At 47.1% G+C, this 25,810-nt stretch overlaps 9 protein-coding genes and 1 non-coding gene across 10 annotated transcripts; 5 read left to right on the plus strand and 5 right to left on the minus strand. All coding sequences in view use genetic code 12, as the record gives it.

Annotated features, from left to right (window-relative positions):
- Positions 1 to 255: 255 nt before the first annotated feature.
- On the minus strand, positions 256 to 3,018 carry CXQ87_003713 (mRNA-binding protein; the record flags this gene model as incomplete). Its single annotated transcript, XM_025482179.1, has 2 exons — positions 256 to 1,300; positions 1,802 to 3,018. 2 exons carry the CDS (start codon positions 3,016 to 3,018, stop codon positions 256 to 258), a joined length of 2,262 nt encoding a protein of 753 aa, XP_025336797.1.
- A 1,258-nt stretch (positions 3,019 to 4,276) lies between these two features.
- On the plus strand, positions 4,277 to 5,856 carry CCT2 (chaperonin-containing T-complex subunit; the record flags this gene model as incomplete). Its single annotated transcript, XM_025482180.1, has 2 exons — positions 4,277 to 4,372; positions 4,396 to 5,856. 2 exons carry the CDS (start codon positions 4,277 to 4,279, stop codon positions 5,854 to 5,856), a joined length of 1,557 nt encoding a protein of 518 aa, XP_025336798.1.
- Positions 5,857 to 6,037: 181 nt separating this feature from the next.
- On the minus strand, positions 6,038 to 7,695 carry DPS1-1 (aspartate--tRNA ligase; the record flags this gene model as incomplete). The annotated part of the gene is made up of 2 exons (XM_025482181.1): positions 6,038 to 6,847; positions 6,868 to 7,695. 2 exons carry the CDS (start codon positions 7,693 to 7,695, stop codon positions 6,038 to 6,040), a joined length of 1,638 nt encoding a protein of 545 aa, XP_025336799.1.
- An 871-nt stretch (positions 7,696 to 8,566) lies between these two features.
- CXQ87_003716 lies at positions 8,567 to 8,637 on the plus strand. Its single transcript has one exon. It is a non-coding gene; the product is annotated as a tRNA-Glu (tRNA).
- Positions 8,638 to 10,978: 2,341 nt separating this feature from the next.
- On the minus strand, positions 10,979 to 12,531 carry CXQ87_003717 (uncharacterized protein; the record flags this gene model as incomplete). Its single annotated transcript, XM_025482182.1, has 2 exons — positions 10,979 to 11,261; positions 11,306 to 12,531. 2 exons carry the CDS (start codon positions 12,529 to 12,531, stop codon positions 10,979 to 10,981), a joined length of 1,509 nt encoding a protein of 502 aa, XP_025336800.1.
- A 1,934-nt stretch (positions 12,532 to 14,465) lies between these two features.
- SER33 (phosphoglycerate dehydrogenase) lies at positions 14,466 to 15,827 on the plus strand (the record flags this gene model as incomplete). Its single annotated transcript, XM_025482183.1, has 1 exon — positions 14,466 to 15,827. One exon carries the CDS (start codon positions 14,466 to 14,468, stop codon positions 15,825 to 15,827), a length of 1,362 nt encoding a protein of 453 aa, XP_025336801.1.
- Positions 15,828 to 15,978: 151 nt separating this feature from the next.
- Positions 15,979 to 17,886, minus strand: CXQ87_003719 (sugar porter family MFS transporter; the record flags this gene model as incomplete). Its single annotated transcript, XM_025482184.1, has 1 exon — positions 15,979 to 17,886. One exon carries the CDS (start codon positions 17,884 to 17,886, stop codon positions 15,979 to 15,981), a length of 1,908 nt encoding a protein of 635 aa, XP_025336802.1.
- A 617-nt stretch (positions 17,887 to 18,503) lies between these two features.
- Positions 18,504 to 18,851, minus strand: CXQ87_003720 (thioredoxin family protein; the record flags this gene model as incomplete). Its single annotated transcript, XM_025482185.1, has 1 exon — positions 18,504 to 18,851. One exon carries the CDS (start codon positions 18,849 to 18,851, stop codon positions 18,504 to 18,506), a length of 348 nt encoding a protein of 115 aa, XP_025336803.1.
- A 1,729-nt stretch (positions 18,852 to 20,580) lies between these two features.
- On the plus strand, positions 20,581 to 23,571 carry RPN2 (proteasome regulatory particle base subunit; the record flags this gene model as incomplete). Its single annotated transcript, XM_025482186.1, has 1 exon — positions 20,581 to 23,571. The coding sequence occupies one exon, from the start codon at positions 20,581 to 20,583 to the stop codon at positions 23,569 to 23,571; it is 2,991 nt and encodes a 996-aa protein (XP_025336804.1).
- A 338-nt stretch (positions 23,572 to 23,909) lies between these two features.
- Positions 23,910 to 25,331, plus strand: LCB4 (sphinganine kinase; the record flags this gene model as incomplete). The annotated part of the gene is made up of 1 exon (XM_025482187.1): positions 23,910 to 25,331. One exon carries the CDS (start codon positions 23,910 to 23,912, stop codon positions 25,329 to 25,331), a length of 1,422 nt encoding a protein of 473 aa, XP_025336805.1.
- Between the last annotated feature and the right edge of the window lie 479 nt (positions 25,332 to 25,810).

Raw genomic sequence — 25,810 nt, forward strand, 5'->3', positions numbered from 1 at the left:
ACTGGGTGCTCACGTCCTGGTCTACCTTGATTAAAAACTAATAACGCCTGTCGTCAGCACATATGGGACTCCCTGTCCCTCCTATGGTCCCCTGGACCGCTCTATAACCGAATTACTTTTTGCTTTTGCTTTTGTTTTTGTTTTTTTTTTTTTTTGTTTTTTTTTTTTTTTTTATTTTCTTTTTTTATTTGTCTTTCCTGTCATTCTTTCCTGTAAATCTTTCCTGTCATATTGGCCAATCCCGGCCGGCATAGCTTACTGAACAGCCTGCTCCATAACTTGGTCCTCGGGAACGGCAAAAGCACGTTCGTTGGTTGGCTCGGAGCCACCGGTGTTCTGTTTGAGGAAACCAACCTCTCTGGCGTCAGGGTGCTTGAAATAGCAAACCTTGTTAGCACACTCGTTCTTGTGACGACACTCCTCATCGATGATGTGGTTGTAGGTGCAGAATGGCAACTTACAGTCGTTACCACGCTGGCAAGCCACGAGAGAGGTGGCGTGACGTCTGTGACATCCCTTGTTGGTACAGGAGTTGTTGAACTTACACTGCTCCAAGGTGGTGGCCTGTCTCTTGGCTGGAGTGTACTGGTTCAGGTAGTTTGGCGAAGAGTGAGCGTAAACACAGTTCTTGTTGGTACACTTCTTGTTGAATTTGCACCATCTTGGGGTAGTGTTCCTGGCGTCCTTGTTCGCTGGGGTAGGGTGACCAAATGGGCACATCTCCTTGGAGCAGACATGTCCATACTTACAGCTCTCCACCTCTGGACCGTGGTTAGCCAAAAGAGAAGGCATGTGCTGCTGGATCTGCTCCAAGAGTTTCTTCTCCTGGATGTGCTGGCCCTTTGGCTTGGTTGGGATCTCCTTTCTGCCGTGGCTCTTGGCGACAAAGTCCTTGCTGGCCTTGCCAACAGCGGGCTTGCCAATAGCACCCTTGGTGATACCAGCTCTGGTGACACGGGGCTTGGTGAGGGCACCAAACTTGCCACGTGCCTCAACGCCCTTCTGGAACTTGACGTTTCTACCACGGGGCTTCTTCTCCTCAACGGCCATGGAGGTGTCCTCCTGGCTCTGAGAGGCAAGGGTCTCGAGACGACCGATCTCAGCGAAGACGGTACCAATGAAGGTCTCGTCGATAGGGATGCTGACGATCTCCTTGGTCTCAGCAACAATCTCGTTAGCTGGACGGCCGTTTCCAATCAACATGATGATGTACTCAGCGACATCCTTGGCGTCATCTGGGATGTTGTACTTGGTAGTGAGCTCCGTGATAAGGAGTGGGGTGAGCTGTTGAGCGATGGGCCTTTAGGGTCGAACATGGGAATAAAAAGTGGTAGTATAGTTTTTTTTTTTTTTTTTTTGTGCGATGGGGATGAGATGATATGGGGATCGCACCCGTGCACCATACATGTCGTCCCTGACATGCATTTCTATGACTGGTGGAGGATGCCCATGATCAGGGGTTGTGAGCTACAAATACATATGAAAAGTTCACTTGTACTACTCAGTTTCAGATTTCCATTACGCCTGGGAAACGCCAAAATTGTTCAGCATATTGGCCGTCTGTGTTCACATATGCAGTATTTTGCAGCCGGTCACTCAGGTAAGGTTGTTTGAATCGCCGGAGCCATAGAGCTGGTGATACTGCCAGAATGGATTGAGGTTTGATTCGATGTTTCGTCTCCAATGTCAGGATTTCTTTTCTCGTATTCTCTTTGAAGCTAGCTAGGGGTCGTTCTTCAAGACCCTATGTCCTGGATGCTTATTGTGAAGCTATTCCTTCCCATCCGATTGTAAGAAGCACCATTCTTCATCGTCTTCATCATGTTCATCGTCTTCGTCATCATCTTCCTCCTCTTCGCCATTGTCACCATCCTCCTCTTGTTCCTCATCTTCGTCATCTTCTTGTTTCACGCCGTCAGTCTCCTCGGTTTTAGGTGCAACTTTCTTCACGGGCTTCTTAGATGTCTTTTCCCTCTTCTTCCCCATATCTTCAGAGTCATCAGTCTTCACCCCGATCGACGCCTTCCTTTCCTCAGCTTTCAAACTTTCAAGTTGCGCCTCAATCTTACAGATCGCTGTTTCCACAGGTAAGAAGTCCATGCTGAGGATCCCTAGATCTAACTGGGGACGTGGAGAAATCCGACCGACTTGACGACGATTCCAGCTGAGATTTGATGTGAGTGTAATCGAACGACCAACACTTCTCGCTGCCATCTCAGAGTAGATAAGATCTGATCCAGGAACATAGGCCACGTTAGGAAGGATGAACGGTGAGCCTGTGTCAAATCTCACCTTGATAGCTCCAATTCCACAGACGCCCGGTCTGCCCTCTGAAGCCTCTTTCTCCGGATCGGTCTCCCTGAACCACCAAAATAGCCTTTTGTCGTTGACAATGTGATAATCGTGCCAGGTGCTCCAGAGGAAAGTATGTTTCGAATATGGCGTGGGGAGCGCTTCGTCAATAGTGGTATCAATCCACATTTGACCACGGTCCTTTTTGGGCCAGTATGTTACAGCTCTCATCAAGCAGTGCTCGTCGATCTGGTTTCTCAACTTGTGGTACTTTTGTCTCAGCTTGCACTCTTGAGGAAAGTGTTCCTTAGACAAGCTTGTGGTCAAGAAAGCCACGAGTGCCAAGTCGATATCACGAACAAGCTCTTGAAAACCTTCCACGTCATAGTGCTTGTAGTGTTGCATGACCGAGGGATCAATGTGTTTCTCTGAGATCAACCCACCTTCAAAGTGCCTAGCACACTGGTCCTGTTTATCAAGCCAATTCCGGAATTGAGCGTCCCAATCCCTGTAGTTCGATGCTCCGATGAGCTCGACATCGATCAATGGCTTTTTCTGTCGAATACGCTTGCGATCTGTTGCATCCATGAAGGAGTCTTCAACCGAACGGGCCTCTTCCAACGGTTCTAGTTTGGGGAGTCGATTCTTGGTGTAGTCTTCGAATTCAGAGCCGTACCACAACTCCATTGGGATTCCAGATTCCAATTTCTTTAGGTTTATTGACATTTTGGTAATTTGAGCCAATGGCGGAAAAAGAGGATGTTGCAGCCATTTGCATAACTTTGACGTTTGTAGCGCTGCGGCGGTCCAGTCCGATCATAGAGATGACCGTGTTCCCTGGAAGGCAGGGGCAATTTAGGCGAAATTGGGAAATTTTATAATTCAATCATTGATTTGTGAATTTTTGGAATTATGGCCGGGGAACAGAGGAATTCGTTATAGACTTTTTGGGTTGATCTCTCGAGCTTGGCAGGGAAGAAGAACATTCGAGACTTCTTGCAACATGTTACTGGAAGCATTGAGTTGGGTATATATCAGTTTTTCTAGATTTGAGGATGCTGGTAAGTCAAAAACGTCGGTTCCAACGTTGGAACTCATAAAGCTTCCAGCCAAATTTATCAAATGATTATCCCTTTGAGTCTCTTGTTAGATTGTTGAAAAGAAATTACGGGATTGTTCTTCAAGAAACAGTTGTCTCTGAGGAACTAATTCCTTGCGTTTCATATTGAATTGCAGTTCGGTACTGACGTTGAAATTGGTTTAGAAAACAACACCACAAAATTCCAAAAGGAGAGCCTCAACCAGTTAGCTCCCTCGCCAGTTTGTGACTTACTACTTACTTCCAATATTCGATTGAGTGAATCCATATTCATAAACTTTTTTTTTCCAATGATAGGTAGTCAGCTAGAAAAAATCAAAGATCTCCCGATATTTTTATACTGCTGCTCCGATTACACTATTCCAATGTGCATTGATGCCAATGCTTCAATAACGCCTCGATCAAATCCTATCCTAAATAACAATACTCCAATAGTTTTGGATAAATCATTTATTAGGCTTTTAGGCCTCGCTTACACCTGCTACTGGCGAGTTCTACAAGGTGACTTAGCCTAGTCGACTTCAACATTCTCCCCACACCTCCTATAAAACCAAAATTACCTATCTCTTTCGGAACAAAAAGTCTTTATTAAACCAGTCAAATCTCTTATCTTTACCGCCTCCTCCATCATCGCCACCCTCCCGTAAAACATCACCTTAATCCATCAGAACATACACCGCGCTGGACCACCAGGATGCCCAAAACACGATCCCCACTCTCCAATTTCAAAATCATGAATTCCAAAAAAATCCACCCTCTTCACCCCATTCACCCCAAAACCCTACCTCCCGACCGCCTTTTTTCATCCCACCACCCCAGACACCCTCACATCAACACCTCACTAAATCCATCGAAAAACTCTCACCTTCGCACCACTACTCTTCAATGTCAGTGCAGATATTCGGCGACCAGGCCAGCGAAGAAAGGGCTGAAAACGCCCGTATGGCGTCTTTTGTCGGCGCCATCGCCGTGGGCGACCTAGTTAAAACAACCTTGGGCCCAAGGGCATGGACAAGTTGTTACAGTCTGCGTCTGATCCAGACAAGGCCTTGATCACCAACGACGGAGCGACCATTCTCAAGCTGATCCCATTGGACAATCCAGCAGCCAAGGTGTTGGTGAACATCGCCAAGGTGCAAGACGACGAGGTTGGAGACGGAACCACGTCGGTGACGGTTTTGGGAGCTGAGCTTTTGAGAGAGGCTGAGAAGCTTGTGGACCAGAGAATCCACCCACAGACGATCATCGAAGGCTACAGAATCGCCAAAGACACGGCGGTGGCCGCTTTGGACAAGGTGGCGATCAACAACGGCGCCAACGCCGAGAAGTTCCGCTCGGACTTGATCAACATTGCCAGAACCACCCTTTCGCTGAAGATCTTAGCCCAGGACAAGGAGTCGTTTGCCGAGCTTGCCGTGGACGCGATTTTGCGTTTGAAGGGCTCGACCAACTTGAGCAACATCCAGATCATCAAGAAAGCCGGCGGCAAGTTGGCAGACTCGTACCTCGACGAGGGCTTCATCTTGGAGAAGCGTTTCGGCATCAACCAGCCCAAGAAGATCCAGAACGCCAAGATTTTGGTGGCCAACACGTCGCTCGATACCGACAAGGTCAAGATCTTTGGCGCCAAGTTCAAGGTGGACTCGACGTCCAAATTGGCCGAGCTTGAAAAGGCCGAGAAGCTGAAGATGAAGGCCAAGATCGAGAAAATCAAGAAGTTCGGCATCAACGTGTTCATCAACAGACAGCTCATCTACGACTACCCAGAGCAGTTGTTCACGGACGCCAAGATCAACTCCATCGAACACGCCGATTTCGACGGTGTGGAGCGTTTGGCCTTGGTCACCGGCGCCGAGGTTGTCTCGACGTTTGACGAGCCCGACAATGTCCGTTTGGGCCACTGCGAGCAAATCGAGGAGATCTTGATTGGCGAGGACCCCTTCCTCAAATTCTCTGGCTGTGATGCCGGTGAAGCTTGTACTATAGTCTTGAGGGGCGCCACGGAGCAGGGCTTGGACGAGGCCGAGAGATCGCTCCATGACGCCTTGTCGGTGTTGCTGCAGACCACCAGAGAAACACGTACTGTGTTGGGTGGTGGATGCTCTGAAATGATCATGTCCAAGGCTGTGGACCAGGCTGCCGCCAACGAGACCGGCAAGAAGGCTCTTGCTATCGAGGCCTTTGCCAGAGCCTTGAGGGCGCTTCCTACGATTTTGGCCGACAATGCTGGTTTCGACTCGAGCGAGTTGGTGACGAAATTACGTTCTGCAATCTACAACGGCATGCTGACGTCCGGCTTGGACCTCAATCAGGGTGTGGTTGCTGACATGCGCGAGATGGGTGTTGTGGAGTCGTACAAGTTGAAGAGGGCCGTGGTGCTGTCGTCGTCCGAGGCTGCTGAGGTCTTGTTGAGAGTCGACAACATCCTCCGTGCCAAGCCCAGAACCGCCGACAGAAACCACTAGTTGATAGATACATAGTCACGAGATAATATGGAGCAGCGGAGCCAAGCTCTGGCGCTGTAGATTTAGGAATTCATAGTGGTATTCGAGGAGACGGACTCCAGTGGTATAAAGGCTTATCTTGTGACGAAGGGGCCTACACCACTGCCAATTGGTAATCTCTTTTATTTCTATCTACTGCTGCTCATGGTCTCAATCTTCTGGGGTCTCTTGGGAAGAGAGAAGCACGACGAATGTTCTTCAAGTCCAAGAAGAACATCAACACTCTCTCCAAACCAATACCACCACCGGCGTGAGGAGCACAGCCGTATGTGAAGGCATCAACGTAGTCGGAAACGCCCTCGGTGGAGTAGTCAACGCCGTGTGCAGCCATTCTCTCCTTCAACAACTCAGGGTCGTGGATACGCTGAGCACCAGACAAGATCTCCTCGCCTCTCATGAAGAAATCGTAAGAGTTGGAGTATCTTGGGTCCTCGGAGTCAGGCATGGTGTAGAAGGGTCTGACGGCCAAGGGGAACTTGTCCAAGATGTAGAAGTCGGTGTCGTACTTGTCTCTGACCAACTTACCAAGGAACTTCTCGTTCTCGGTGGAGAGGTCCTCAAAGTCGTCCACCTCCTTGCCGGCCTCTCTCAACATGGCAATACCCTCCTTGAAATGCAATCTGACCATCTTGCCGTCGGCAGGCAACTTGAAGTCCTCGACAGGGAACTGCTTTCTGACGGTAGCGATGGCATCGCCGTATCTGCTCTTGAGCTCGGTGAAGATGAAAATGAACAAGTCCTGCAAAACCTCCATGACCTCGTCGTAGTGCTCCTCGAAGGCCATCTCCAAGTCCAAACCGACAAACTCGGTCATATGACGGTGGGTGTTGGAGTTCTCGGCTCTGAACACTGGGGCAACCTCAAACACCTTCTCAAAGTCGGAGGCGATCAACTGCTGCTTGTAGAACTGGGGAGACTGGGCCAAGTAGGCGGATCTCTTGAAGTACGACACCTCGAAAACGTTGGAGCCACCTTCGGAAGCAGCACCCAAGATCTTGGGGTGTGGATCTCAGTGAAGCCCTTCTTGGAGAGGAACTCTCTGAACAACTCACAGATGCCGTGCTGGATTCTGAAAATGGCCTGGTTGGTGGGCGTTCTCAAGTCAATCACACGCGAGTCCAAACGGGTGTCCAAGTTGACCACTGGAAGTCCAGCAGCCTCGGCCTCAGCGTCAGAACGAGAAGCATCCTCAATCAACATGGGCAACTGCTCTGGGGTCTCCTGGATGGTGTAGATCTTGGTGATGTGGATCTCGGCGTCCTGGACAGTGGCGCTCTTGACAGGCTCGTCGACCTTCTTGATCACACCGTGAATAAGCACAATGGACTCCAAGTTGATCAGACCAGCCCACTTGACCATCTGCTTGGAGATGGACTCGCCGTTGGACTTCAAAAGACCCTGGATCAAGTTCAGCTGCTGTCTGAGGGTCATGAACACCATCGTGGCACCCTGCTGTCTGGAGTTGTGGGCTCTGGCTCTGAAGACGACTTCTTGACCGTCGTTCTTAGCGCTCAAATCAGCGATTTTCACTCTCTGGACACCCAGCTTGGTGCTCAGGTTGATCAAAGGCAACTTGCCGTAGTTGGCCTTCAGCGGGTCGTTGGCGGCATGGGCCTCTTTCTCTGCCTTCTCCTTGGCCAATTGAGCCTCTCTTTCAGCCTTCTTCTTGGCCTTCTCCTTCTCCTTCTCCAACTTCTTCAATGCCTTTTTGGAAAGAGGCTGACCGTCCTCGCCGAGAATGACGCCCTCGGGCTTTTCCTCTAGCGAAAGGTTTTTCAAGTCTTTGGTTTCTTCAGACATGGTGGTGTTGAGAATGGTGAAGAATCTGATGAGGCCTGAATTTTTGTGTCAATGTGCACACTGCCATGGGTGGGTTGGAGGAGGTGTTTCTGTGCTGTTTTTTGAGTCACCCAGTGAGTCACCGGTGGAGAAATGGAGGATTTGTAGATCAAGGGTGGTGTCGTGGTATGTGGGGTGATGTGGTTGTATGGTTGTTGAGGTGGCCATGGAGAGGGTGCGGTCTACTGAGGAAAGGAGATGTATATGGGTTTATTGAGCCTAGTGGTAGGGAAAGACGATGGGGTGATACTTATGCTTTTGAAAGAATGTGCTTTTTTTGTTTGGTTTAATTTTTATGGGTTGTATGAAATGAGGCCTTTCATGGAATTGGCGCTGATCTGCCGTTTTGCACCCAAAATGTCGCATGAGTCAGACTTGAAAAGTCACCATCTAGAAAATATTCCATGGGAAAAAGGGACAAAAGAAGAGGCCGCCGATTGAAATGAAGCCGACTTTTTTCGAAAATTCTTAGATCAAGCTTCTTGGGTGAACGTTTGTGGATTCAGAACACAAAAAGACATTCAGGGCCACAACGACAAATTAAGGTAACCAATAGCTTAACTGTTTCTCAAATAGATTATTGGAAGACATCTGAAGCTTCCCATAGTGAATATTGAAAGGTAAATAGCATAGACCGGTAATTCTTCAGCATAAAGGACAAAATGACTCATATCTCCGTAAAAAATGGTCCAAATAAGCCCAAAATTTCCCAGGACATCAAAATTTAGGCAAAAATTATGTATGAGAAGTTTCAAAGCGACTAAACAACATTTAGCCTAGAGCATAAAGTTAGGCCATATATATTATCCGCTGTCGCAACATGTCAATAACATCCGATATGGTGTAATGGCTAGCACAGTTCGCTCTCACCGAGCAGATCGGGGTTCGATTCCCGTATCGGAGCTTCTTTTTTTGATTTTTACAGCCATTGCAAACATTATCACTGTCTTTCGCTAAATAAGCTATGACAATTGACTTTTTTTTTGGCTCATTTACTCATGTGAGCTTAGTAGATCAACGCATGTTGCCTCCATATACCAGGAGGTCACTTGTACGGAAAGACCAGCCTAAAGTGCAAGATAAAAAGCGCTATTTTTGCCTTAGAGCCACAGAAACCTTCTCAAGCTCCTATTATCAGGATTTCCATTGCATAGGATCACGGTTAATACAATCGCAACCGTCGATCCCCTATCAAGTCAAACGATCTAACATACTCACTCAGAGCCTTGCCAGCATCAGCAGAAAAGCCAAAACCCACAATTTTTGTCACCAATTCCATAATTTTGTCTGTACAAACCGTTCCAATCATTCCATCTTGTATTGTACTCTGCCTCGCTAGTGCTGCTTTGATCTGACCAATCAAACTGAGCCTCGTACTCTTCATTGGCACCCCAACTAAGAGAGGCAAGAGTAGCTGAATGCATCAAGCAGTAATGAAGTCTAGCATCAAGGGTTCTGTCAAAAGCTCTCATTTCCTTGGGAGAGTAGAATAAGCCTTTCGTGCCTTGAATAGTGTATTGGTACTTGTCTGCCTGGTCACCCAAACAACTCGTGATATTGGCTATCGCTTCGGTTACATTGTATTCATGTGGCAGGGTAACCGTAACTGAAGCCGAATTGACACAATCGATAAGGAGCGAGAAGCCCATCAAAAAGAGAGACACTTTCATGCCACGAAATCAATTGAACTAGAAGAGTATTGATTCTAAGTTGGTAGAAAAAGTGTGTGGGTGATCTAGAGAATATATACTTGTATACAATCGGCACGGCTATATTACTCACATTCTAGAGAGCATGAGTCAATCTCATAACCTAGGGGGTTCCCGGCCACAAAAATATTGCATTAGTCATACCAATCAGATGAAAAGTTAAAAGGGTTTAAAAAAGGGACCACCTTACGCCAAGACATTCTACCATACAACCAGAGCTTTCTCGAAACTGAAGATGTGAAATATCTCGGGTTATCTTTGAAAGGAGTAGATTGCAAACACTTCATCAAATACCTCCCCTTCACGATCTACAAGAATGGTTACACCAAACTCGACAATATTAGTCGTGCGATGGGGACCAATATGTTTATCAGTTCAAAAACAGTGCACAAAGATTTGGTTCAGTGTATGACTGATAAGGAACTCAAACTAATTGATGATAAAGTTCGACGTACCTTTTGGGGCGTTGGGCAGGAGAAACTTTATGCAAGACCAAAGAAAGGCGGCTATGGCCTCATTGAGCTTAAAACTCAGTTATTAGGTCATAGAGCGAAAGTGACAGCGGGCGCCCTCGAGGAAAGTCCACAATGGTGGAACAAATACATTAGGGCAAAGATGCTTCATCATATGGTTAAACTTGTCCAGAATAACAAGAAAGCCACGATATGGAAATGTGGTGAATTACGTTGGACAGATTTTCTCTTAGAAAAGACTGGTCGATTTACAGAACATCTTGAATGGACTTTCACAAAAAACGAGATATGTTATATTAAGGCTTGGCGCACGTTGATAACGGGTAATAGGCCAACGAGGATAGTACCATACCGACGAGACTTGGCGGACACATAAATGGACATTCCCTTATAGATGCACAGAAATGAAGCTTCTAGCCAAGACGTCTTTTCGATCATTGAGTAAGGAGACACAAGACAAAAAACCACCCATAATGCCTGGTCAAGTTTTGGAGATATGCCCAGAATTAAATGATCAAAACCGATGGAAGTCCTTTTGGGAAGCACTATACAAAGAAGAATGACTTTTACGCAATGATTTTACTGCATTGCATCTGTTCCACTACGGATCATATGTGCCTCGACATGACATGAAAAATTATTCTCATGAGATTAGATGTACACTATGTCGAGAGAGGGTCAAGGCTTGAACATTTTCGCAAACTAAACTGGTTTGCGAAGACGGTGAGAACTACCAATTCAAAGCACCGTGAATCGAGGGAAGATTGCCCTACCCTCCCGCCCCTCCTGATTCGTCAGTTGAAGAAGGCCGTAAGACAGATATGTCCTATGGGTCGATAACCACGACGAGACGTTCGGGAAACTGACCTGAGTGTCTCGTGAAATTGAGAATAATAAGATCTTATTGGAGGTTGTTTCTATAGAGATATAGTTTTTTTTTTTTTACTCTAAGAAAGAGAAATCAGTCAAAAAAAAAAAAAAAAATGCACCTAGTTTGGAACCTCTACAATAACTTTTTAATCCAAACCTTTATTTTATCAAAACAGTATCGATCGAGGCCAGCTACAACCGATAGATGAAGTAAGGGCTCTTATCACCCTTCTTCATGAGCTCTTCTTCACTCACATTATCCCATTTACCTTCGGCAATCTCTTGCTTCCTCTTCTTGTTGATAGAAGTGTAGCAAGCAACGAGCACTATGGCAACTAGCAACCCCATTCCAGCAAAGCCACAGCCCAAAGCATGGCCAAGTTTGTATTGTGGAGTATCTTGAGTTCTGTAAAAGTTAGAAGCAAAAACTCCACTGAGATTTCCAAGTCCGATCTGAATGCCCATTCCCAAGGCTCTCTTGTATGATCCCGACAAGTTGTTGGAAAGCCAGATAACGACGAGGGGTAGGCGGCACATCCAAAGGAAATAAAGTACATACCTCCATAAACAGCACCGGGCGTTGTGACCGCATCGACACCTAAGCATATTGCAAAACCAACGCAAATGCACAAACAATCGAATATCAAGAAAGGAGCTCTGTAACCTGTTCTGCCTGAAAGCCATGATTGAAGCACACACATGCATGTGGCAAGAACATATGGAGGAACTCCCAAGAGCTGGGACTCCGTGGTGCTGTAACCCAAACTGTGGATAATGGTAGGACTAAAGAGAGAGACAGCATAAAGCGGAACATTCACACCATACAAGGCCAAGAGCTGAAGCCACACTTGCCAGTCTTTTGCCACAGCCCAAAGGTATCTTCTATCACGAGAGTTGTCTTCAGCTCTGACCACTTGAGGAATATCATCTCCGTCGGTATTTTTCTCGATGACATTAGTAGAGTGCTTGATTTTGTGCATAACAAACCTGCGCTCCTTTTCAGTCAAGAATTTGCAATCTTTAGGGTAGGATGGAAAGCACGTAAAGGAGAAAACGCCCACGATAAAAGTAAGTAAGCCCTCAAGAATGAAGATCCATCTCCAGCCATTGTATCCACCAATACCTCTCATCTGGGCAATAGCAGCAGCTAAAAGACCTGAAAATGCTCCTGCCAACGTAGCAGCACTAAAGAAAATAGCTTGTCTAACAAGAATTTCTCTCTTCAGGTAGTACATCGACAAAAGGTAGGAGATACCTGGAAAAAGGGGAGCTTCAAAAATTCCCAAGAGAGCTCTGGTAGCCAAGAGCTGGTTGTAGTTATTGACGGTTCCCATCAATGTCATGATGATAGACCATATAACCATCGTTGCGGGAATATAGATGTTGGGCTTCACACGGTGCAACACCATATTGGAGGGCATCTCCAAGACAGCATAGAAGACAAAGAAAACCAACAATGCCATGTTGAATTGGTTACCCGTGAGACCCAAATCTTCTGGTAGTCCTTCAATCTTAGCATTTCCAATATTGCCTCTGTCCAAGAAACTGAGCAAGTACAAGACAGTGAAGAGAGGAATGAGGCGAAGGTCGAGCTTTCTGAGCAACTTCTTCTCGTCAATGTCTGAGAAGTCTTCGTCCTCTTCTTTGTAAGAGTCCACAGTAACTCTGGAAGCATCCTTCCTCACTGATTCGGAGTTGGCTGAGGCTTCTTCCACGAGAACAGTTGAATTTTCCTTTGGCGACATGATGAAAATCTCAAACACGAAAAAACCTACAATTTATACATGTTACGATACGAACATTCGCCTTGCCGAAAATGAAAGAGGAGAAGAAGCAAAGAAGTAGTTGCAGCTAACTCACCCCGCGTGTTGATATTTCCACAATTCTCCGGAGGGGAGTGGAATTCGTGGAAGAAGATTATGCGGCAAATGCACAGCTGGCCGCCTCGAATTACAATTTAGGTAATAAAGAGGAACTTGGTGCAAAGTTAGATACCCAAGCTATTCGAATCATTTCCATTTGAATCATATCCATTTTAATTGACATCATAATGGGGCAGAGGGGAACCTCGTAAATGTGTTGCGCCAAGACAAGACAATGTCATAGGTTGTGTCAAGATATGTCGCCATTGACGAAAGTGCTTAAAAGTCTATTGCTTGTCAGGAATGGTGGAGGTAAAATCCGAAGCTGCCCAGAAGCAGCTCAAGGAGGGGGCTATGTCCGCGAGGTGGGTGCTCAGCCGTTGCATCTATGGAACCCTAAGAGGATGCAATTACGTCTTCAAAAAAAAAAAAAAAAAGGTAGTTTGTCTGATCTACAGTCGTTTCGATATATTTGAAAATTCTATGACTGCAACAGTCTTCTTCTTCAGTGTGGTGTCGAAGTTGGACCTGTAAGTAAATGCCAAGGATCAGCGATCCTCTCGGTGTGGGGTGTGTCATTTTCCCGGCTCATCTCCGAGAGGAACCATATAAGTCGAGAGGCATAAGGCTAAGTTGTAGGTACAAGAATAGCTACTATAAGCGGGGGGTTGAGAAGTATGGAACGTCTGGATGTCGGTCTGATGGAGCTACGTGGGGTCTCGAGGATGGGGAGGAGAGCATATACGAAGATGTTGGGAAAGTGTAGACGACGGATCGATGTACGTTAAGCGAACATTAAGGCGATTTATCAGGATGAGCGGAAGACGATTAGTAATCAGTAAAGGTAAAGAAAAGGAGGAGTAGTTATTTGTTGAGCTTTGCAGACAACGTGACGAAGTGGTAGTTGCCTACCCCGACATCGTGTTCGTCGATTGGAATTTCATTTTCATGTCTTCATATTATTTTTTGTTGAGTCGCCTTTACTTATGCTAGCACATTTTGAATTTGCATTACGGTGGGGTGGTAATTCCAGAAGTGTACTTCCCCTGCTCTTCTAAAAAATGGCTGCGAAAAAGCGTAAAAGGTATCTAAATTGAGAATGCGCTCTGGGCTAAACCGCGTATTATCTATATCCCCATAGATCTACTTCCTTCAATTACGAAGAAAAAACAAAATCGAAGAAGATCACTCGCTCTGCAATCGCAATAGCGGGATTTTTGCAAAAAATGTTTTCGAAAGCACTAGTTTGCCAAATTCCAACTTGCATCAGTAGTTACAGCACATCTCCGATGCATCGGCTTTCCTAACTCTTACATCATCATCTTCATTTTTGTTAAATCACTCGATCATATTCGTGAGCTATTTGCCTTGCAATTCCACGCAACTTGCCCAAATAGCTTCATTTCTTCTTCGGGGAAAGTCCGAACTGGACGGCGGCTGATAAAACGTAGGTGCTGCATAGTGGAAGTATTGTCACCAGAGTCAATCTGACTCCGACCAACGGGGCCATTCTTATCGATAAGAGATGTGCACGAGCTGCAGGGTCGAAGAGGGGGACTTGTGGATTTTTCAAGCTCCGAAGAAGCTTTTTGGATTTCTTTCCCAGTCGTTATCACAGCCCTCATCACCTCACCCCATGACTCATTAATCAAGGGTAATGAAGGGAAGAAAACTTAGGCAAAGTCACGTGCGTGGTGGGAATCAGCGACACAGCTAGGGAAGAGAAAAAAACGGTTACTCATTCTTGCGTATCTTTTCAAAACCACACTGAAAAAATGTCAAATCCACAAGATATTACTGGTACTTTCCAAAGAGCCATGTCTATCTCAGAGTCAGGCTCCCCTCACGCTGTTCTGACTTCTCCTACTCAATCGTACTTGGCCCAGGTGGGAGGTATTAGCCTGAAGACCACCAAGGCCTTGAAGCCATTCTCCACCGGTGACATCAAGATCTTGTTGTTGGAGAACGTCAATTCGACTGCCATCAACATCTTCAAGAACCAGGGCTACCAGGTTGAGTTCTACAAGACCTCATTGCCAGAGGATGAGTTGATCGAAAAGATCAAGGATGTGCATGCCATCGGTATCAGATCTAAGACTAAGTTGACCAGCAAGATCCTCCAGCACGCCAAGAACTTGGTCACCATTGGTTGTTTCTGTATTGGTACTAACCAGGTTGACTTGGAGTACGCTGGTAAGGCTGGTATTGCTGTCTTCAACTCCCCGTTCTCCAACTCTAGATCTGTTGCTGAGTTGGTTATTGCCGAGATCATCACCTTGGCTAGACAATTGGGTGACCGTTCTATCGAGATGCATACCGGTACTTGGAACAAGGTTTCCGCCAAGTGCTGGGAAATTAGAGGTAAGACATTGGGTATTGTGGGTTACGGCCACATTGGTTCCCAGTTGTCTGTTTTGGCTGAGTCCATGGGTATGAATGTCATTTACTACGATGTGACCATGATCATGGCTTTGGGTAACTCCAAGCAAGTCGAAACCTTGGACGACTTGTTGCAGAGAGCCGACTTTGTCACTTTGCACGTGCCTGCCACAGCAGAGACCAAGAACTTGTTGTCCACTCCCCAGTTTGCCGCCATGAAGGACGGTGCTTACGTTATCAATGCCTCCAGAGGTACTGTCATTGACATTCCAGCCTTGATTGAGGCTATGAAGGCTGGTAAGATTGCCGGTGCTGCCTTGGATGTGTACCCACACGAGCCAGCCAAGAACGGTGAGGGCTTGTTCTCCAATCAATTGAACGGTTTCGCCGAGGAGTTGTGCTCCTTGAGAAACGTTATCTTGACCCCTCACATTGGTGGTTCTACCGAGGAGGCCCAGTCCGCTATCGGTATTGAAGTCGCCACCTCTTTGACGAAATACATCAATGAGGGTAACTCCCTTGGAGCCGTCAACTTCCCAGAAGTGTCTTTGAGAGATCTCGATTTGGACCAAGAAAACAGCGTCAGAGTGTTGTACATTCACCAGAACGTGCCCGGTGTGTTGAAGACCGTCAACAACATTTTGTCGAATCACAATATCGAGAAGCAGTTCACTGACTCTAGAGGTGACGTTGCCTACTTGATGGCTGATATCTCGGAGGTTGACCAAACCGACATCAAGTCCTTGTACGAGCAGCTAGAGCAGACTCCATACAAGATTGCTACTCGTTTGTTGTACTAAGCAGCATTGATATGACCCCATAGAAAAAGACAAGATTAGTCTCTCCACATTTTAATATACCTACACGCAGATGAAAGCAAAAATTAAAAGATAATCGTAAATCGTCGACGGATACAAAGAAAAATTCGAACAAAAACTCGTTCCGGCGAGCTTAAGTGGAGAACGGCTCTCTACTAATCTGCCTGCTGATCTCAGGATCCAACTCCAACCCCTTCTCCTGGTAGTAACGCTTCTGGTGTTCATACAAGAATGGCATAGGCTTGAGCTTCTCTCTAAGAATCCAAACTCTGAAGCACCAGAGAGCCTGTCTAGCACGGTAAATCGCATGCTTACGCAAGGACACTCCAAACACGGAATCCAACTCCTCCAAAGTAAGACCTTTGGTTTCTGGCAAAAAGAGGAGCACAAGGAACCAACCAACGATATTCCATGCGGCGTAGAAACCAAAGGCACCAGTCACTGTGAAGGCGTTTCTCAAACGAGGCCAGGTGAAGGCCAAGATGAAATTGAAGAACCAACAAGTGGCTGTAGCGAAACCCATACCTAAATCACGAATGTACAACGGGAAGGCTTCGGCCGAGTATGTGAACGGAACAGGACCTTCACCGGAGGAATAAACTGCAGCGAATAGGTATATACCTGTCGCTACACCCGCTAGCTTGCCCTCTGTATTTTCGTCCGGTGTTAAGAAACTGAATCCAGCAACAAGTAAAAAGATCGACATCAACGGGAAGGTACATAGCAACAAGTTCCGTCGACCAAAGGTATCAATGGTATAGAAGGCCGGGATTGCGAACAAGAAGTTGATCATACCGAAACCCCATGAGGCCAACATAGCTTTCACCTCAGACAAGTTAGATTCGATGAAGATAGACGAAGAGTAATAAGCGATGACGTTGATACCACAGAACTGCTGCATGAACATGACAATCCAGGCACCCAAGGCACCGTTTCTGTTTCTTCTCACGGTGAACATCTCCCAAAGTCTCCTCCAGTAGGGAATACCGTCAAAGGAGGACTCTTGCTGTAACAAAATGTACTGGTAGAAATGGTCTCTAGCAGCAGCGATCTGGTCACGTCTCAAGATAGAAAGAGCCTCGAAAGCCTCCTGGTGTCTACCTTTGCCCATGAGCCAACGAGGAGACTCTGGAACACCTGGCACCTGGAACAAGACAATGAAAGCTGGGATGGAAGCAGAGCCCAACATCAACCTCCAGTTCAAGCCACCAGCGATACCTCTCTCACCAACGTGATAGAAAGCCAACGAGGAAACATAACCAAACATAATACCCACGGCGGTGAAGAACTGCCAGAGCATCACCAAAGAACCACGAATTGTATGAGGAGTCGTCTCAGCTGCATAAGCCGGCACTGTGGCAGACTTGACACCAACTCCAAGACCCATACAGAAACGGGCAATGAACAAATGGTACCAATGCATACTGACGAAGCCTTGCCAGACACAGGTGATTGCAGAAATAAAACAAGTCCAGAAAATAACCCACTTACGACCCATGGTTCTGTTCCACCAGTGGGAGGTCCAGCAGCAAATAGCACAGCACAAGTATGGAGAACCATTGATCAAGCCCTCCATCAAGTCTGCGTTTTTCATATCAGTGATTCCAAAAGCATCAGGGTAAAACAAAGTAGCACCGTTAATGACCGACTGGTCCATACCCTGGACAGCGGCGGCCATGGAGCCCAAAGCAATGACCTCAACCAACTTCCGAGGAATGTGCCATTTTTTGGTCACCTCCAACGTCAATTGTTCCTTCTCGGAGTCCGTCAAGAAATCCATATTGGCAAAATCGGCCGGGCATCTTGCCAATGCAGCCGCACGAGCAAAAAGGTCCTCATCCAAATTGTATTCAGCAGCGTATTCCTTACCCATCTTCATGGTCTCCGCCTCGGTGTAGTGAGCAAGAACGTTACCACGTTGACCAGGCCTGTCAGCGGCCATGGCCTTATAGGAATTCTTCAGGGAGAGAGACGACGACAGCATCTCCACTTCCGGCTTCTCAGCGTCTGCAATATCTACTGTAGGGTCTGGAGCAGACATGATCGGTGGGTAGGAACAAGAGGCGAGAGGAGGTATTTATAGTGGTTGTGAGCGGCCGGGCCCATTCTCGGATGACTAGAGCCACGGCGTCTGGGGAACAAAGGCGTCTGTGCATTTCTCCACGCTAAGAAAAATGCCAATCCTTAAACGCTTCGACGTGTGGTTCCGAGCGGGTGTTATGAGCGAGGGTTTGCATCCAGAGTCCGTGGGGGCGGGGCAGCCGTGGTCGGAGGCAGTCTATAATTAATAGAATTTGGAAAGCTATGAAAAATAGCCTTCTTTAGAGACTGTGCAGTTGGAATCCATCCCGTCCGTGGCCCGTTCAGGTGGTCTTTGGTGGAATATCAACAGTGGTTCTCCAGGTTTCGCAGCCGCGTACACAGTACATACCATCCATTGCTAAACCACGTTGGTCTTGGCAGCCTTGGCTCTGAAACTGGAACTGATGCAGGGACAAGCTTTTCCCAGCGGGGCACCAGAGTTGCGGAACTGTGACGCCATTTCATTGTTGACGGCTTGTATGGACAGGATTTTTGCAAAGACCGTCCCGCTCAATCTGGCGTGGCTGCAAACTACACCCTAGCACGCACTACGCTTGTATTAACAACACAACAATATCACGCAAACGCCTTGTAGTTTTTCTCAATGTATTCCTGGAGGACGTGGGCATTTCCAGTTGAGATTCTGTTGAGCTCCTTCGTGTTTCTGAAGGAAACAAATGTAGGAATTGAGTACACATTGGCCTCCTTATTGACCTTGTCCTTCTCCTCGTCCTCCTCGTCCGTGCCTTGAATTTTGTAGAAACGGGCCTTGGGATACTCTTCGGAAAACTTGTCGTAGTATGGAGCCACTGCCCGGCATGGTGGACACCAGGTTGCAGAGAATTCCACAAAGGTGAGTGCCTCACTCAGCTGAGCTATTATTTTGTGGTACGCCTCACGGTCTTCAAAGTACTCTACCGTCATTGCTGTGCGATTTGTGAGCAGATTTCAAGCGGAATCGATGGGCCCTTTATCTATTCTAGAACGCACTGAGGCGGAATTTGCTTTATCTCACGAAGTTTCAAAGCCGGTCCTGCCAAAGTCCGAATTGGTCAAGAAGCGGTGATCGGTGTATTGCCTGAGAATGGTGTAGCCAGAGCTATTTCCGATCGGAGCTGTTTCAAAAAATAAGCTTTATGCAGCGGATTTGCAGGCTCGAGGCGTTTTATATACCGCCGGGTGTGGCTCGCTGATAAACCTCGCGATAAGCACCACAACTGGTCCAAGTCTTCCAGACCCTGATCTCCTGGAACGCTGATTCTTTGGGTTTTACGGAGGAAGCACTTCCGAGCCAGTTGCAGCCATGCGGGTGGGGCACGATTTCTTGGACAGTGGATTTACAAAAATTCTTGGTTTTGTCTCAATCGAGTAAGCGAGATAATTACGCAGATGGAATCGCACCCTCCCCTACACGGCTGCAAATGCACCTTGGCGTGCGAGCTAGCGATCCGGAAAATCTCCCCAAGTGCCGAAGCTTTGGTTGCAAGGTACATATAACGCCATTTCGGCGATGTGCGTAGGGAGTAGTTTTGCGATACGCGGACGTTCACGCGACTTTAGAGATTTGGTGTTTTTGGATTTTGATGGAGGGGGGTTGCGGCTATGACGTAGGTGGTGGGGTCCAGAACGAACAAGAAAGAGGAATGACATCAATAAAGCAGCGGCTGAGGCCCGACATCGTAGAGTTGCTATAGGTAGCAGGGTTATGTTGCGGGTGTGTTGGAGAATCTGGGATATTGTGTAATGACTTTGGCTGCAAATGGGTGCTGCATATGGATGAGGTTTGTAGGTTGGTGGACCCGTGGGGGATTCAGTAAGGTCAATGTTGAACAGGCTTGCGTTTGACTAGTTTCGGGCCGATGGGTAGTGCTACCCTCGCTATAGGGTTGGGCTTATTGATCTTTTCAGTACAGCGGTCGCTGGATTGGAAGGAGTCTTCCTTTCTTCAGTGGGCCCTTGATAAATCCACACTTAGCGCACTGCTGCTACCTTGAACAAATTCTGAAAGCTGATCTCTCCCTGCTCCCGTCTGTCAACGTTCGCCTATTGTAGAATTGCATAGGCGGTGGTGTTCTGAGACATGTCAAGAAAACCTGCCATAATGCGCAAAAGCGATCGAAGCAGTGTTGGTCGGCAAAAGTAGCCGTCGGCAAGACAAGACCACGTAGAATGTCCGTTTGCTAGTGGACATAGAGGACTTATAGCCTTCGTGAATCAGCCAAACTGGCATTCCCAGAACCACTGATCAACCGATACTCAATAAATAAGTAAAGACTTTCAAACAGTCTTAATGTAAAAGGCAAAAAAAAAAAAAAAAAAAAAAAAAAAAAACAGTTTAAAACTTTACTTGTACAAAATACATCTTTGGTATTTGCATGTTGCCTTACATTTGTCATCTCGCAACCATGATACCGAGCGCTGCCTCAACCCCAGATACCTAAAAAGACAAGATGCAAATATTAATTTAGGTACGAAACACTTCTTCAGTAAATATTAGCCATAACCTCCAAATCATAAAACATCGCCACCCCATGGCTCTTGCTGGAGTTCTACCATGTTCTGTGGTCGTGCGCAGCATAAGGTGGCGATAGATATCCACCGAGTCTCAACACTCACTACTACATACTTGATCCAACACAATCTCCAACAAACAATGGCGTTAGTTTCTGCTGCGCCATACTTGGCCTTGCTCTCAGAGCAGGACCCATCCTTAAAGCTGTATGCCTTATCGTCATTGAACGAGGTGGTGGACCAGCTCTGGGCTGAAATCGCCAACAACCTCCAAGAGTTAGAGGATCTCTACGAGGATCCACTGTTTGAAAAGCGTTCTTTGGCAGCACTTGTGATATCTAAGGTTTACTACAACTTGGGTGATTACGATGCTTCTGTGAAGTATGGTCTTCGAGCCGAGAACGACTTTGATTTTGAGGAAAAGTCACAGTACATCGAGACCATTGTATCTCAATGCATCAACATATACTCCAAGTTATCGCAAAAGAAGTACTTGGGTGAAGAGGCTACAATCAGTCCTCAGCTCACCTTGATTTTCGAAAAGATGGCGGCCAAATGTGTCGCAGCAAACGACTTGAAGCTTGCCTTGGGCATTGCTTTGGAGAGCTTCCGTCTTGACATTATCAAAGACATCATCACGAGAGAGACTACCCGTGATGGTGAGTACGGCTTGGCTTTGATCAATTACGTTTTGGTTTGCGCTAACTCCGTTGTGTCGAATGGTGTGTTCAGAGTCGACTTGTTGAACACTTTGATTGACATATTATTGTCATTGAAGGGCCACCAGGACTTCTTCACCGTTTTCAAAATCATAATCCAGTTGGGTGACTCCAATTTGGCTGTTCAAGTCTTCAAGCAGCTTATTGCTAAGGACGAGAAATTGATTGCATACCAGGGAGCCTTCGACTTGGTCAGCTCTGCCTCCCAAGAATTAGTCGAATCTGTGGTCAATAAATTGACTGCTGACGAGTCTTTCGACAACACCCTGCCAGTTCAGGCAAGATTGCTTCACGTTCTTTCTGGTGTCCCCACATGTGATTTGGACATCACCTTCTTGTTCAAGAACAAGAACATCGATCTCACAATTTTGAACAAGACAAAAAATCTTTTAGAAGGCAGAAACTCCATTTTCCACTCTGCTGTCACTTTCGCAAATGCTTACTTCCACATGGGCACAACCGACGACTCTTTCTTCAGAAGAAACTTGGAGTGGCTCGGAAAGGCTACCAACTGGTCTAAATTTTCGGCCACGGCCGCTCTTGGTGTCATCCACAAGGGTAACTTGTCACAAGGTCGTAATATCTTGAAGCCATACTTGCCAGGCTCTAATGGCGCCTCTCACACCAAGGGTGGTTCCTTGTTTGCTTTAGGTTTGATCTTTGCGGGTCATGGCAGAGAGACTATTGACTACTTGAAGCTGTTCATTGACGACCACGGTAACGCTGCTGGCAGCCATGACACTGATGTAATGTTGCATGGTGCCTGTCTCGGAAGTGGTGTTGCTGGTATGGCAACCAACAGCGAGAGTCTCTACGAAGCATTGAAGGTTGTCTTGTACTCTGACTCCGCTGTTTCTGGACAAGCAGCTGGTCTCGCAATGGGCTTGGTAATGTTGGGCTCTGGTAATGAGGAAGCTGTCAATGACATGTTTACCTACGCTCAAGAGACACAGCACGAAAACATCATCCGTGGCTTGGCCATCGGTATCGCTTTGCTCAACTACGGACAAGAGGACAAAGCTTTGCCAATAATAGATAAGCTCCTCGACCAAGAGAGCCCAATCTTAAGATATGGTGGTGCTTTCACCATCGCCTTGGCTTACGCTGGTACTGGTAACAACGGAGCTATCAAGAAGCTTTTGCATTTTGCAGTCTCAGATCCATCTGATGATGTGAGAAGAGCCTCGGTGATGAGTTTGGGATTCTTACTTGTCCGTGACTACCACGCTGCTCCACAAATTGTCGACTTGTTGTCGCAGTCTCACAATCCACACGTTCGTTATGGTACTGCCATGGCCTTGGGTATCTCCTGTGCCGGTAGAGCTTTGCCTGCCGCCATTGAGGTCTTGGAGCCATTGACCAAGGATGCTGTTGACTTTGTCAGACAGGGTGCTTTGCAAGCTTCTGCCATGATTTTGATTCAGCAAAACGAGAATCTCTATCCAAAGGTTAAGGAGTTCACCAACCTATACGCAGACACTGTGAAGAACAAACACGAAGACGCGTTGGCTAAGTTTGGTGCCGCCACTGCTCAGGGTATTATTGACGCAGGCGGTAGAAATGTCACCATCAATCTTGAAAATGCCAACACGAACACATTGAATGTCAAGGCCATTGTTGGACTTGCAGTGTTCGTGCAGTCGTGGTACTGGTTCCCATTGGCACACTTCTTGTCCCTCTCCTTCGCCCCCACAGCCATTATTGGCATCAAGGAGGACCTCAAAGCGCCTCAGTTCGAATTGAACGTGCATAGCTCTCCTGAATATTTCCAATATCCACCTAAAATAGAGGAGGCCAAGGAGAAGCAGCCGGACAAGGTTGCGAAGGCTGTGCTTTCCACTACTGCCAAGGCCAGAGCAAGAGCTAAGAAGCAGCAGGCTAAGAAGGAAGAGGAAGATGGCAAGGCTGATGACATGGATGTCGACGAGGAAAAGCCTGTCAAGAAGGAGGACGCCAAGCCAGTCAAGACGGAGGAAAAGAAGGATGAGAAGTCCGCTGACAAGAAGGAGGACAAGTCCGCTGACAAGAAGGAGGACAAGTCCGCTGACAAGAAGGAGGACAAGTCCGATGACAAGGCTGAGAACAAAGAAGGCAAGAAGGAGGATAAGGATGAGAAGGAGGAAGACCAGCCCATTGCCAACGAGCAAGTTGCAATTCGCTACTCCAAGACGCCGTACAAGATCAGCAATTTGACCCGTGTTTTGCCCGCCCAGGTCAACTATGTGCTGTTTATTAAGGATGACCGCTTTGTGCCCATTCGCCGTCACCGCGGTTTCGGCGGTATCATTGTCTTAAATGACACAAAACCGAACGAAAAGGTGGAGATCATCAAAACTGTGAGACAGTTGAATATGACCGAAGCGCCTCTTCCGGAGCCATTTACGTTGAGTGGCGAAGACCTAGAAGAAGATTAGGGGTTTTTCAAAGAAAGCGGCTACAAGATCAAGATGAACACGAAGAAATTGGTGATATAGTTATACGCCAAATGCAAGAATGCGACGCCAAGCAGGAGTGGCGATTTGTAGACCCCGCCGCAAAACGAGGCTTTTCAAGGCCCATAGCCTATTCTAGACGTAATCGGGCGGTCCCGCTTATCTGCTCGCAGAGCCCGGTGCAGGCCGAGTAGGGCCCTAAGTGAGATCTGTATCTTTTTTCTCTCTCAATTTACATTGTTCCTTCCTAGCGTGATCTGGCCAAAAAAAAAAGCCAGTTAAAACCAACCCCACAGCCCTTCGTTTGAATGTCTTCAGAAATGCTACTTTCTTCTTTTGTCCGCCATGGCACTCTTCGGGAGGATGGCATTCATCTTAATGGTCCGTCTGAGCCTCAAAAGACCCTGGCATCAGAAATCTGTTGTGTAGGGACCAGCGCAGATCCCGGAACCGACTATCATATTCCGTTCGAGGATATCCTTTGGTGTGAGCTTGCCAACGATGATACGGTGGTGAAAATCCAATACGCTAAGAAGACAGGCAAATCGCTCACGCTAAAAAACATGCTAGTGGACGTGTCGTATGCTGCTGAAGACCATGACATTGCCAGCATCATCTTGAAAAAAGCTTATAAAGGCAGTATTGTTGCCCCACGAGTGTTGGTGGTGCTCAATAGCTTTGGAGGAAAGGGTAAGGCTCGGGACATATACAAGGAACGGATTTTGCCCGTGCTTGAAGCTGCCAATGTTGATATCACATACCAAGAAACTACCCACCAGGGACATGCCGTGGACATCGGGCGTGAAGTCCAGGCGAAATATGATGTGATTGCTTGTTGCTCTGGTGATGGCATCCCACATGAGATAATCAACGGAATCTATGAAAGGGATGATGCCGAGGAGATTTTTGATAAGATCGCCATAACACAGCTTCCGTGTGGCTCTGGTAATGCCCTCTCGTTGAGTACGCACGGTACCAATGATGCTGCTGTGGCAGCGTTCCGTTTGTTGAAGTCAGAAAGAACGAAAATGGACGTGATGGCTGTCACGCAAATGGAGGGCGGCGTCGAGCGTACAAGGATAAGTTTTGTCTCCCAGGCGTATGGATCGATTGCCGACGCGGATATCGGCACAGAGAAGTTGAGATGGATGGGTCCCATCCGTTTCGAAATCGGTGTAGCTCACAAACTTATCACCAAGGCACAGTATCCGTGCGATCTCTGGGTGCACTATGGTTGTGAAGGAGACGAGGTGAAAGACCATTTTGACCGTCATCGCAAAGGTCTTACCGTGGAGCACAGCAAACAGAAGTATCCCAGTCTAAGTGAAGACCCCCCTGCTGAGTGGGAAAAGATGCAGCAAGATATCGCAGACAACGTTAACATCTTCTATGTTGGCAAGATGCCATATATGTCCGACCAAGCCCAGTTCTTCCCAGCTGCTTTGCCTCAAGATGGTATGATGGACATGTTGGTCACCAACGCCAAAGCTCCCTTGATTCACATGTTGAGTTTGTTCACGAAGATCGACCAGGGTGGTCATGTCCACTCTAACGAAGTTATCCACGCCAAAGTGCACGGCTACCGTTTGGTGCCACGCGTGGACGACGGTAGGAAGCACTACATCTCGGTGGATGGTGAGAACTTCCCATTACTGCCAATCCAGGTTGAGGTGGTCCCTCGAGCAGTCACAGTGTTACTTCAAAATGGTCTCTATGTTGACACAGCCTGGACCACCAACTGAGATGCCCGAAAGTTGCAAAGCCACGATATTGATTTGAAGCCCCTGAGCTGAATTGGTGTCGAGAACAGGTAGGGTCTCGAAGGTGTCTCCCATAATGATGATGTAGAACAGATTAGAACGGTCAAAAGACCTAATGACGGATAATGAACGAGTATTTAGAAATGGAATCCACAATTGGCAGCCGTGTAGATTATGAGTCACAGAAACCAAGCTGAGGAATAACAGTTCCATGGCCTCCGCCAGCTTCTATATCACAAAATTCATATTCGTCAGGTTGTCTAAGTAATAAAGAAAAAGCTACAAAATTCTCGAGCTGGGACGGAATTCGTGTTTTTATAGCGACCATTTGCACCTGCTTTGGCCGTCTCCAAGCCACATGTACACATGCCACAATCCCGACTTACTGGCTGGATCTCCCGTTTTGCGTTCAGACATACCCCAATGTGCTTTTCGGAAAACGCATTTTATGCTCGGTAGAC

The sequence above is a fragment of the Candidozyma duobushaemuli genome (genome assembly GCF_002926085.2).
Source record: "Candidozyma duobushaemuli strain B09383 chromosome Unknown D_B09383, whole genome shotgun sequence".
In the NCBI taxonomy this organism is placed as follows: Eukaryota; Fungi; Ascomycota; class Pichiomycetes; order Serinales; family Metschnikowiaceae; genus Candidozyma; species Candidozyma duobushaemuli.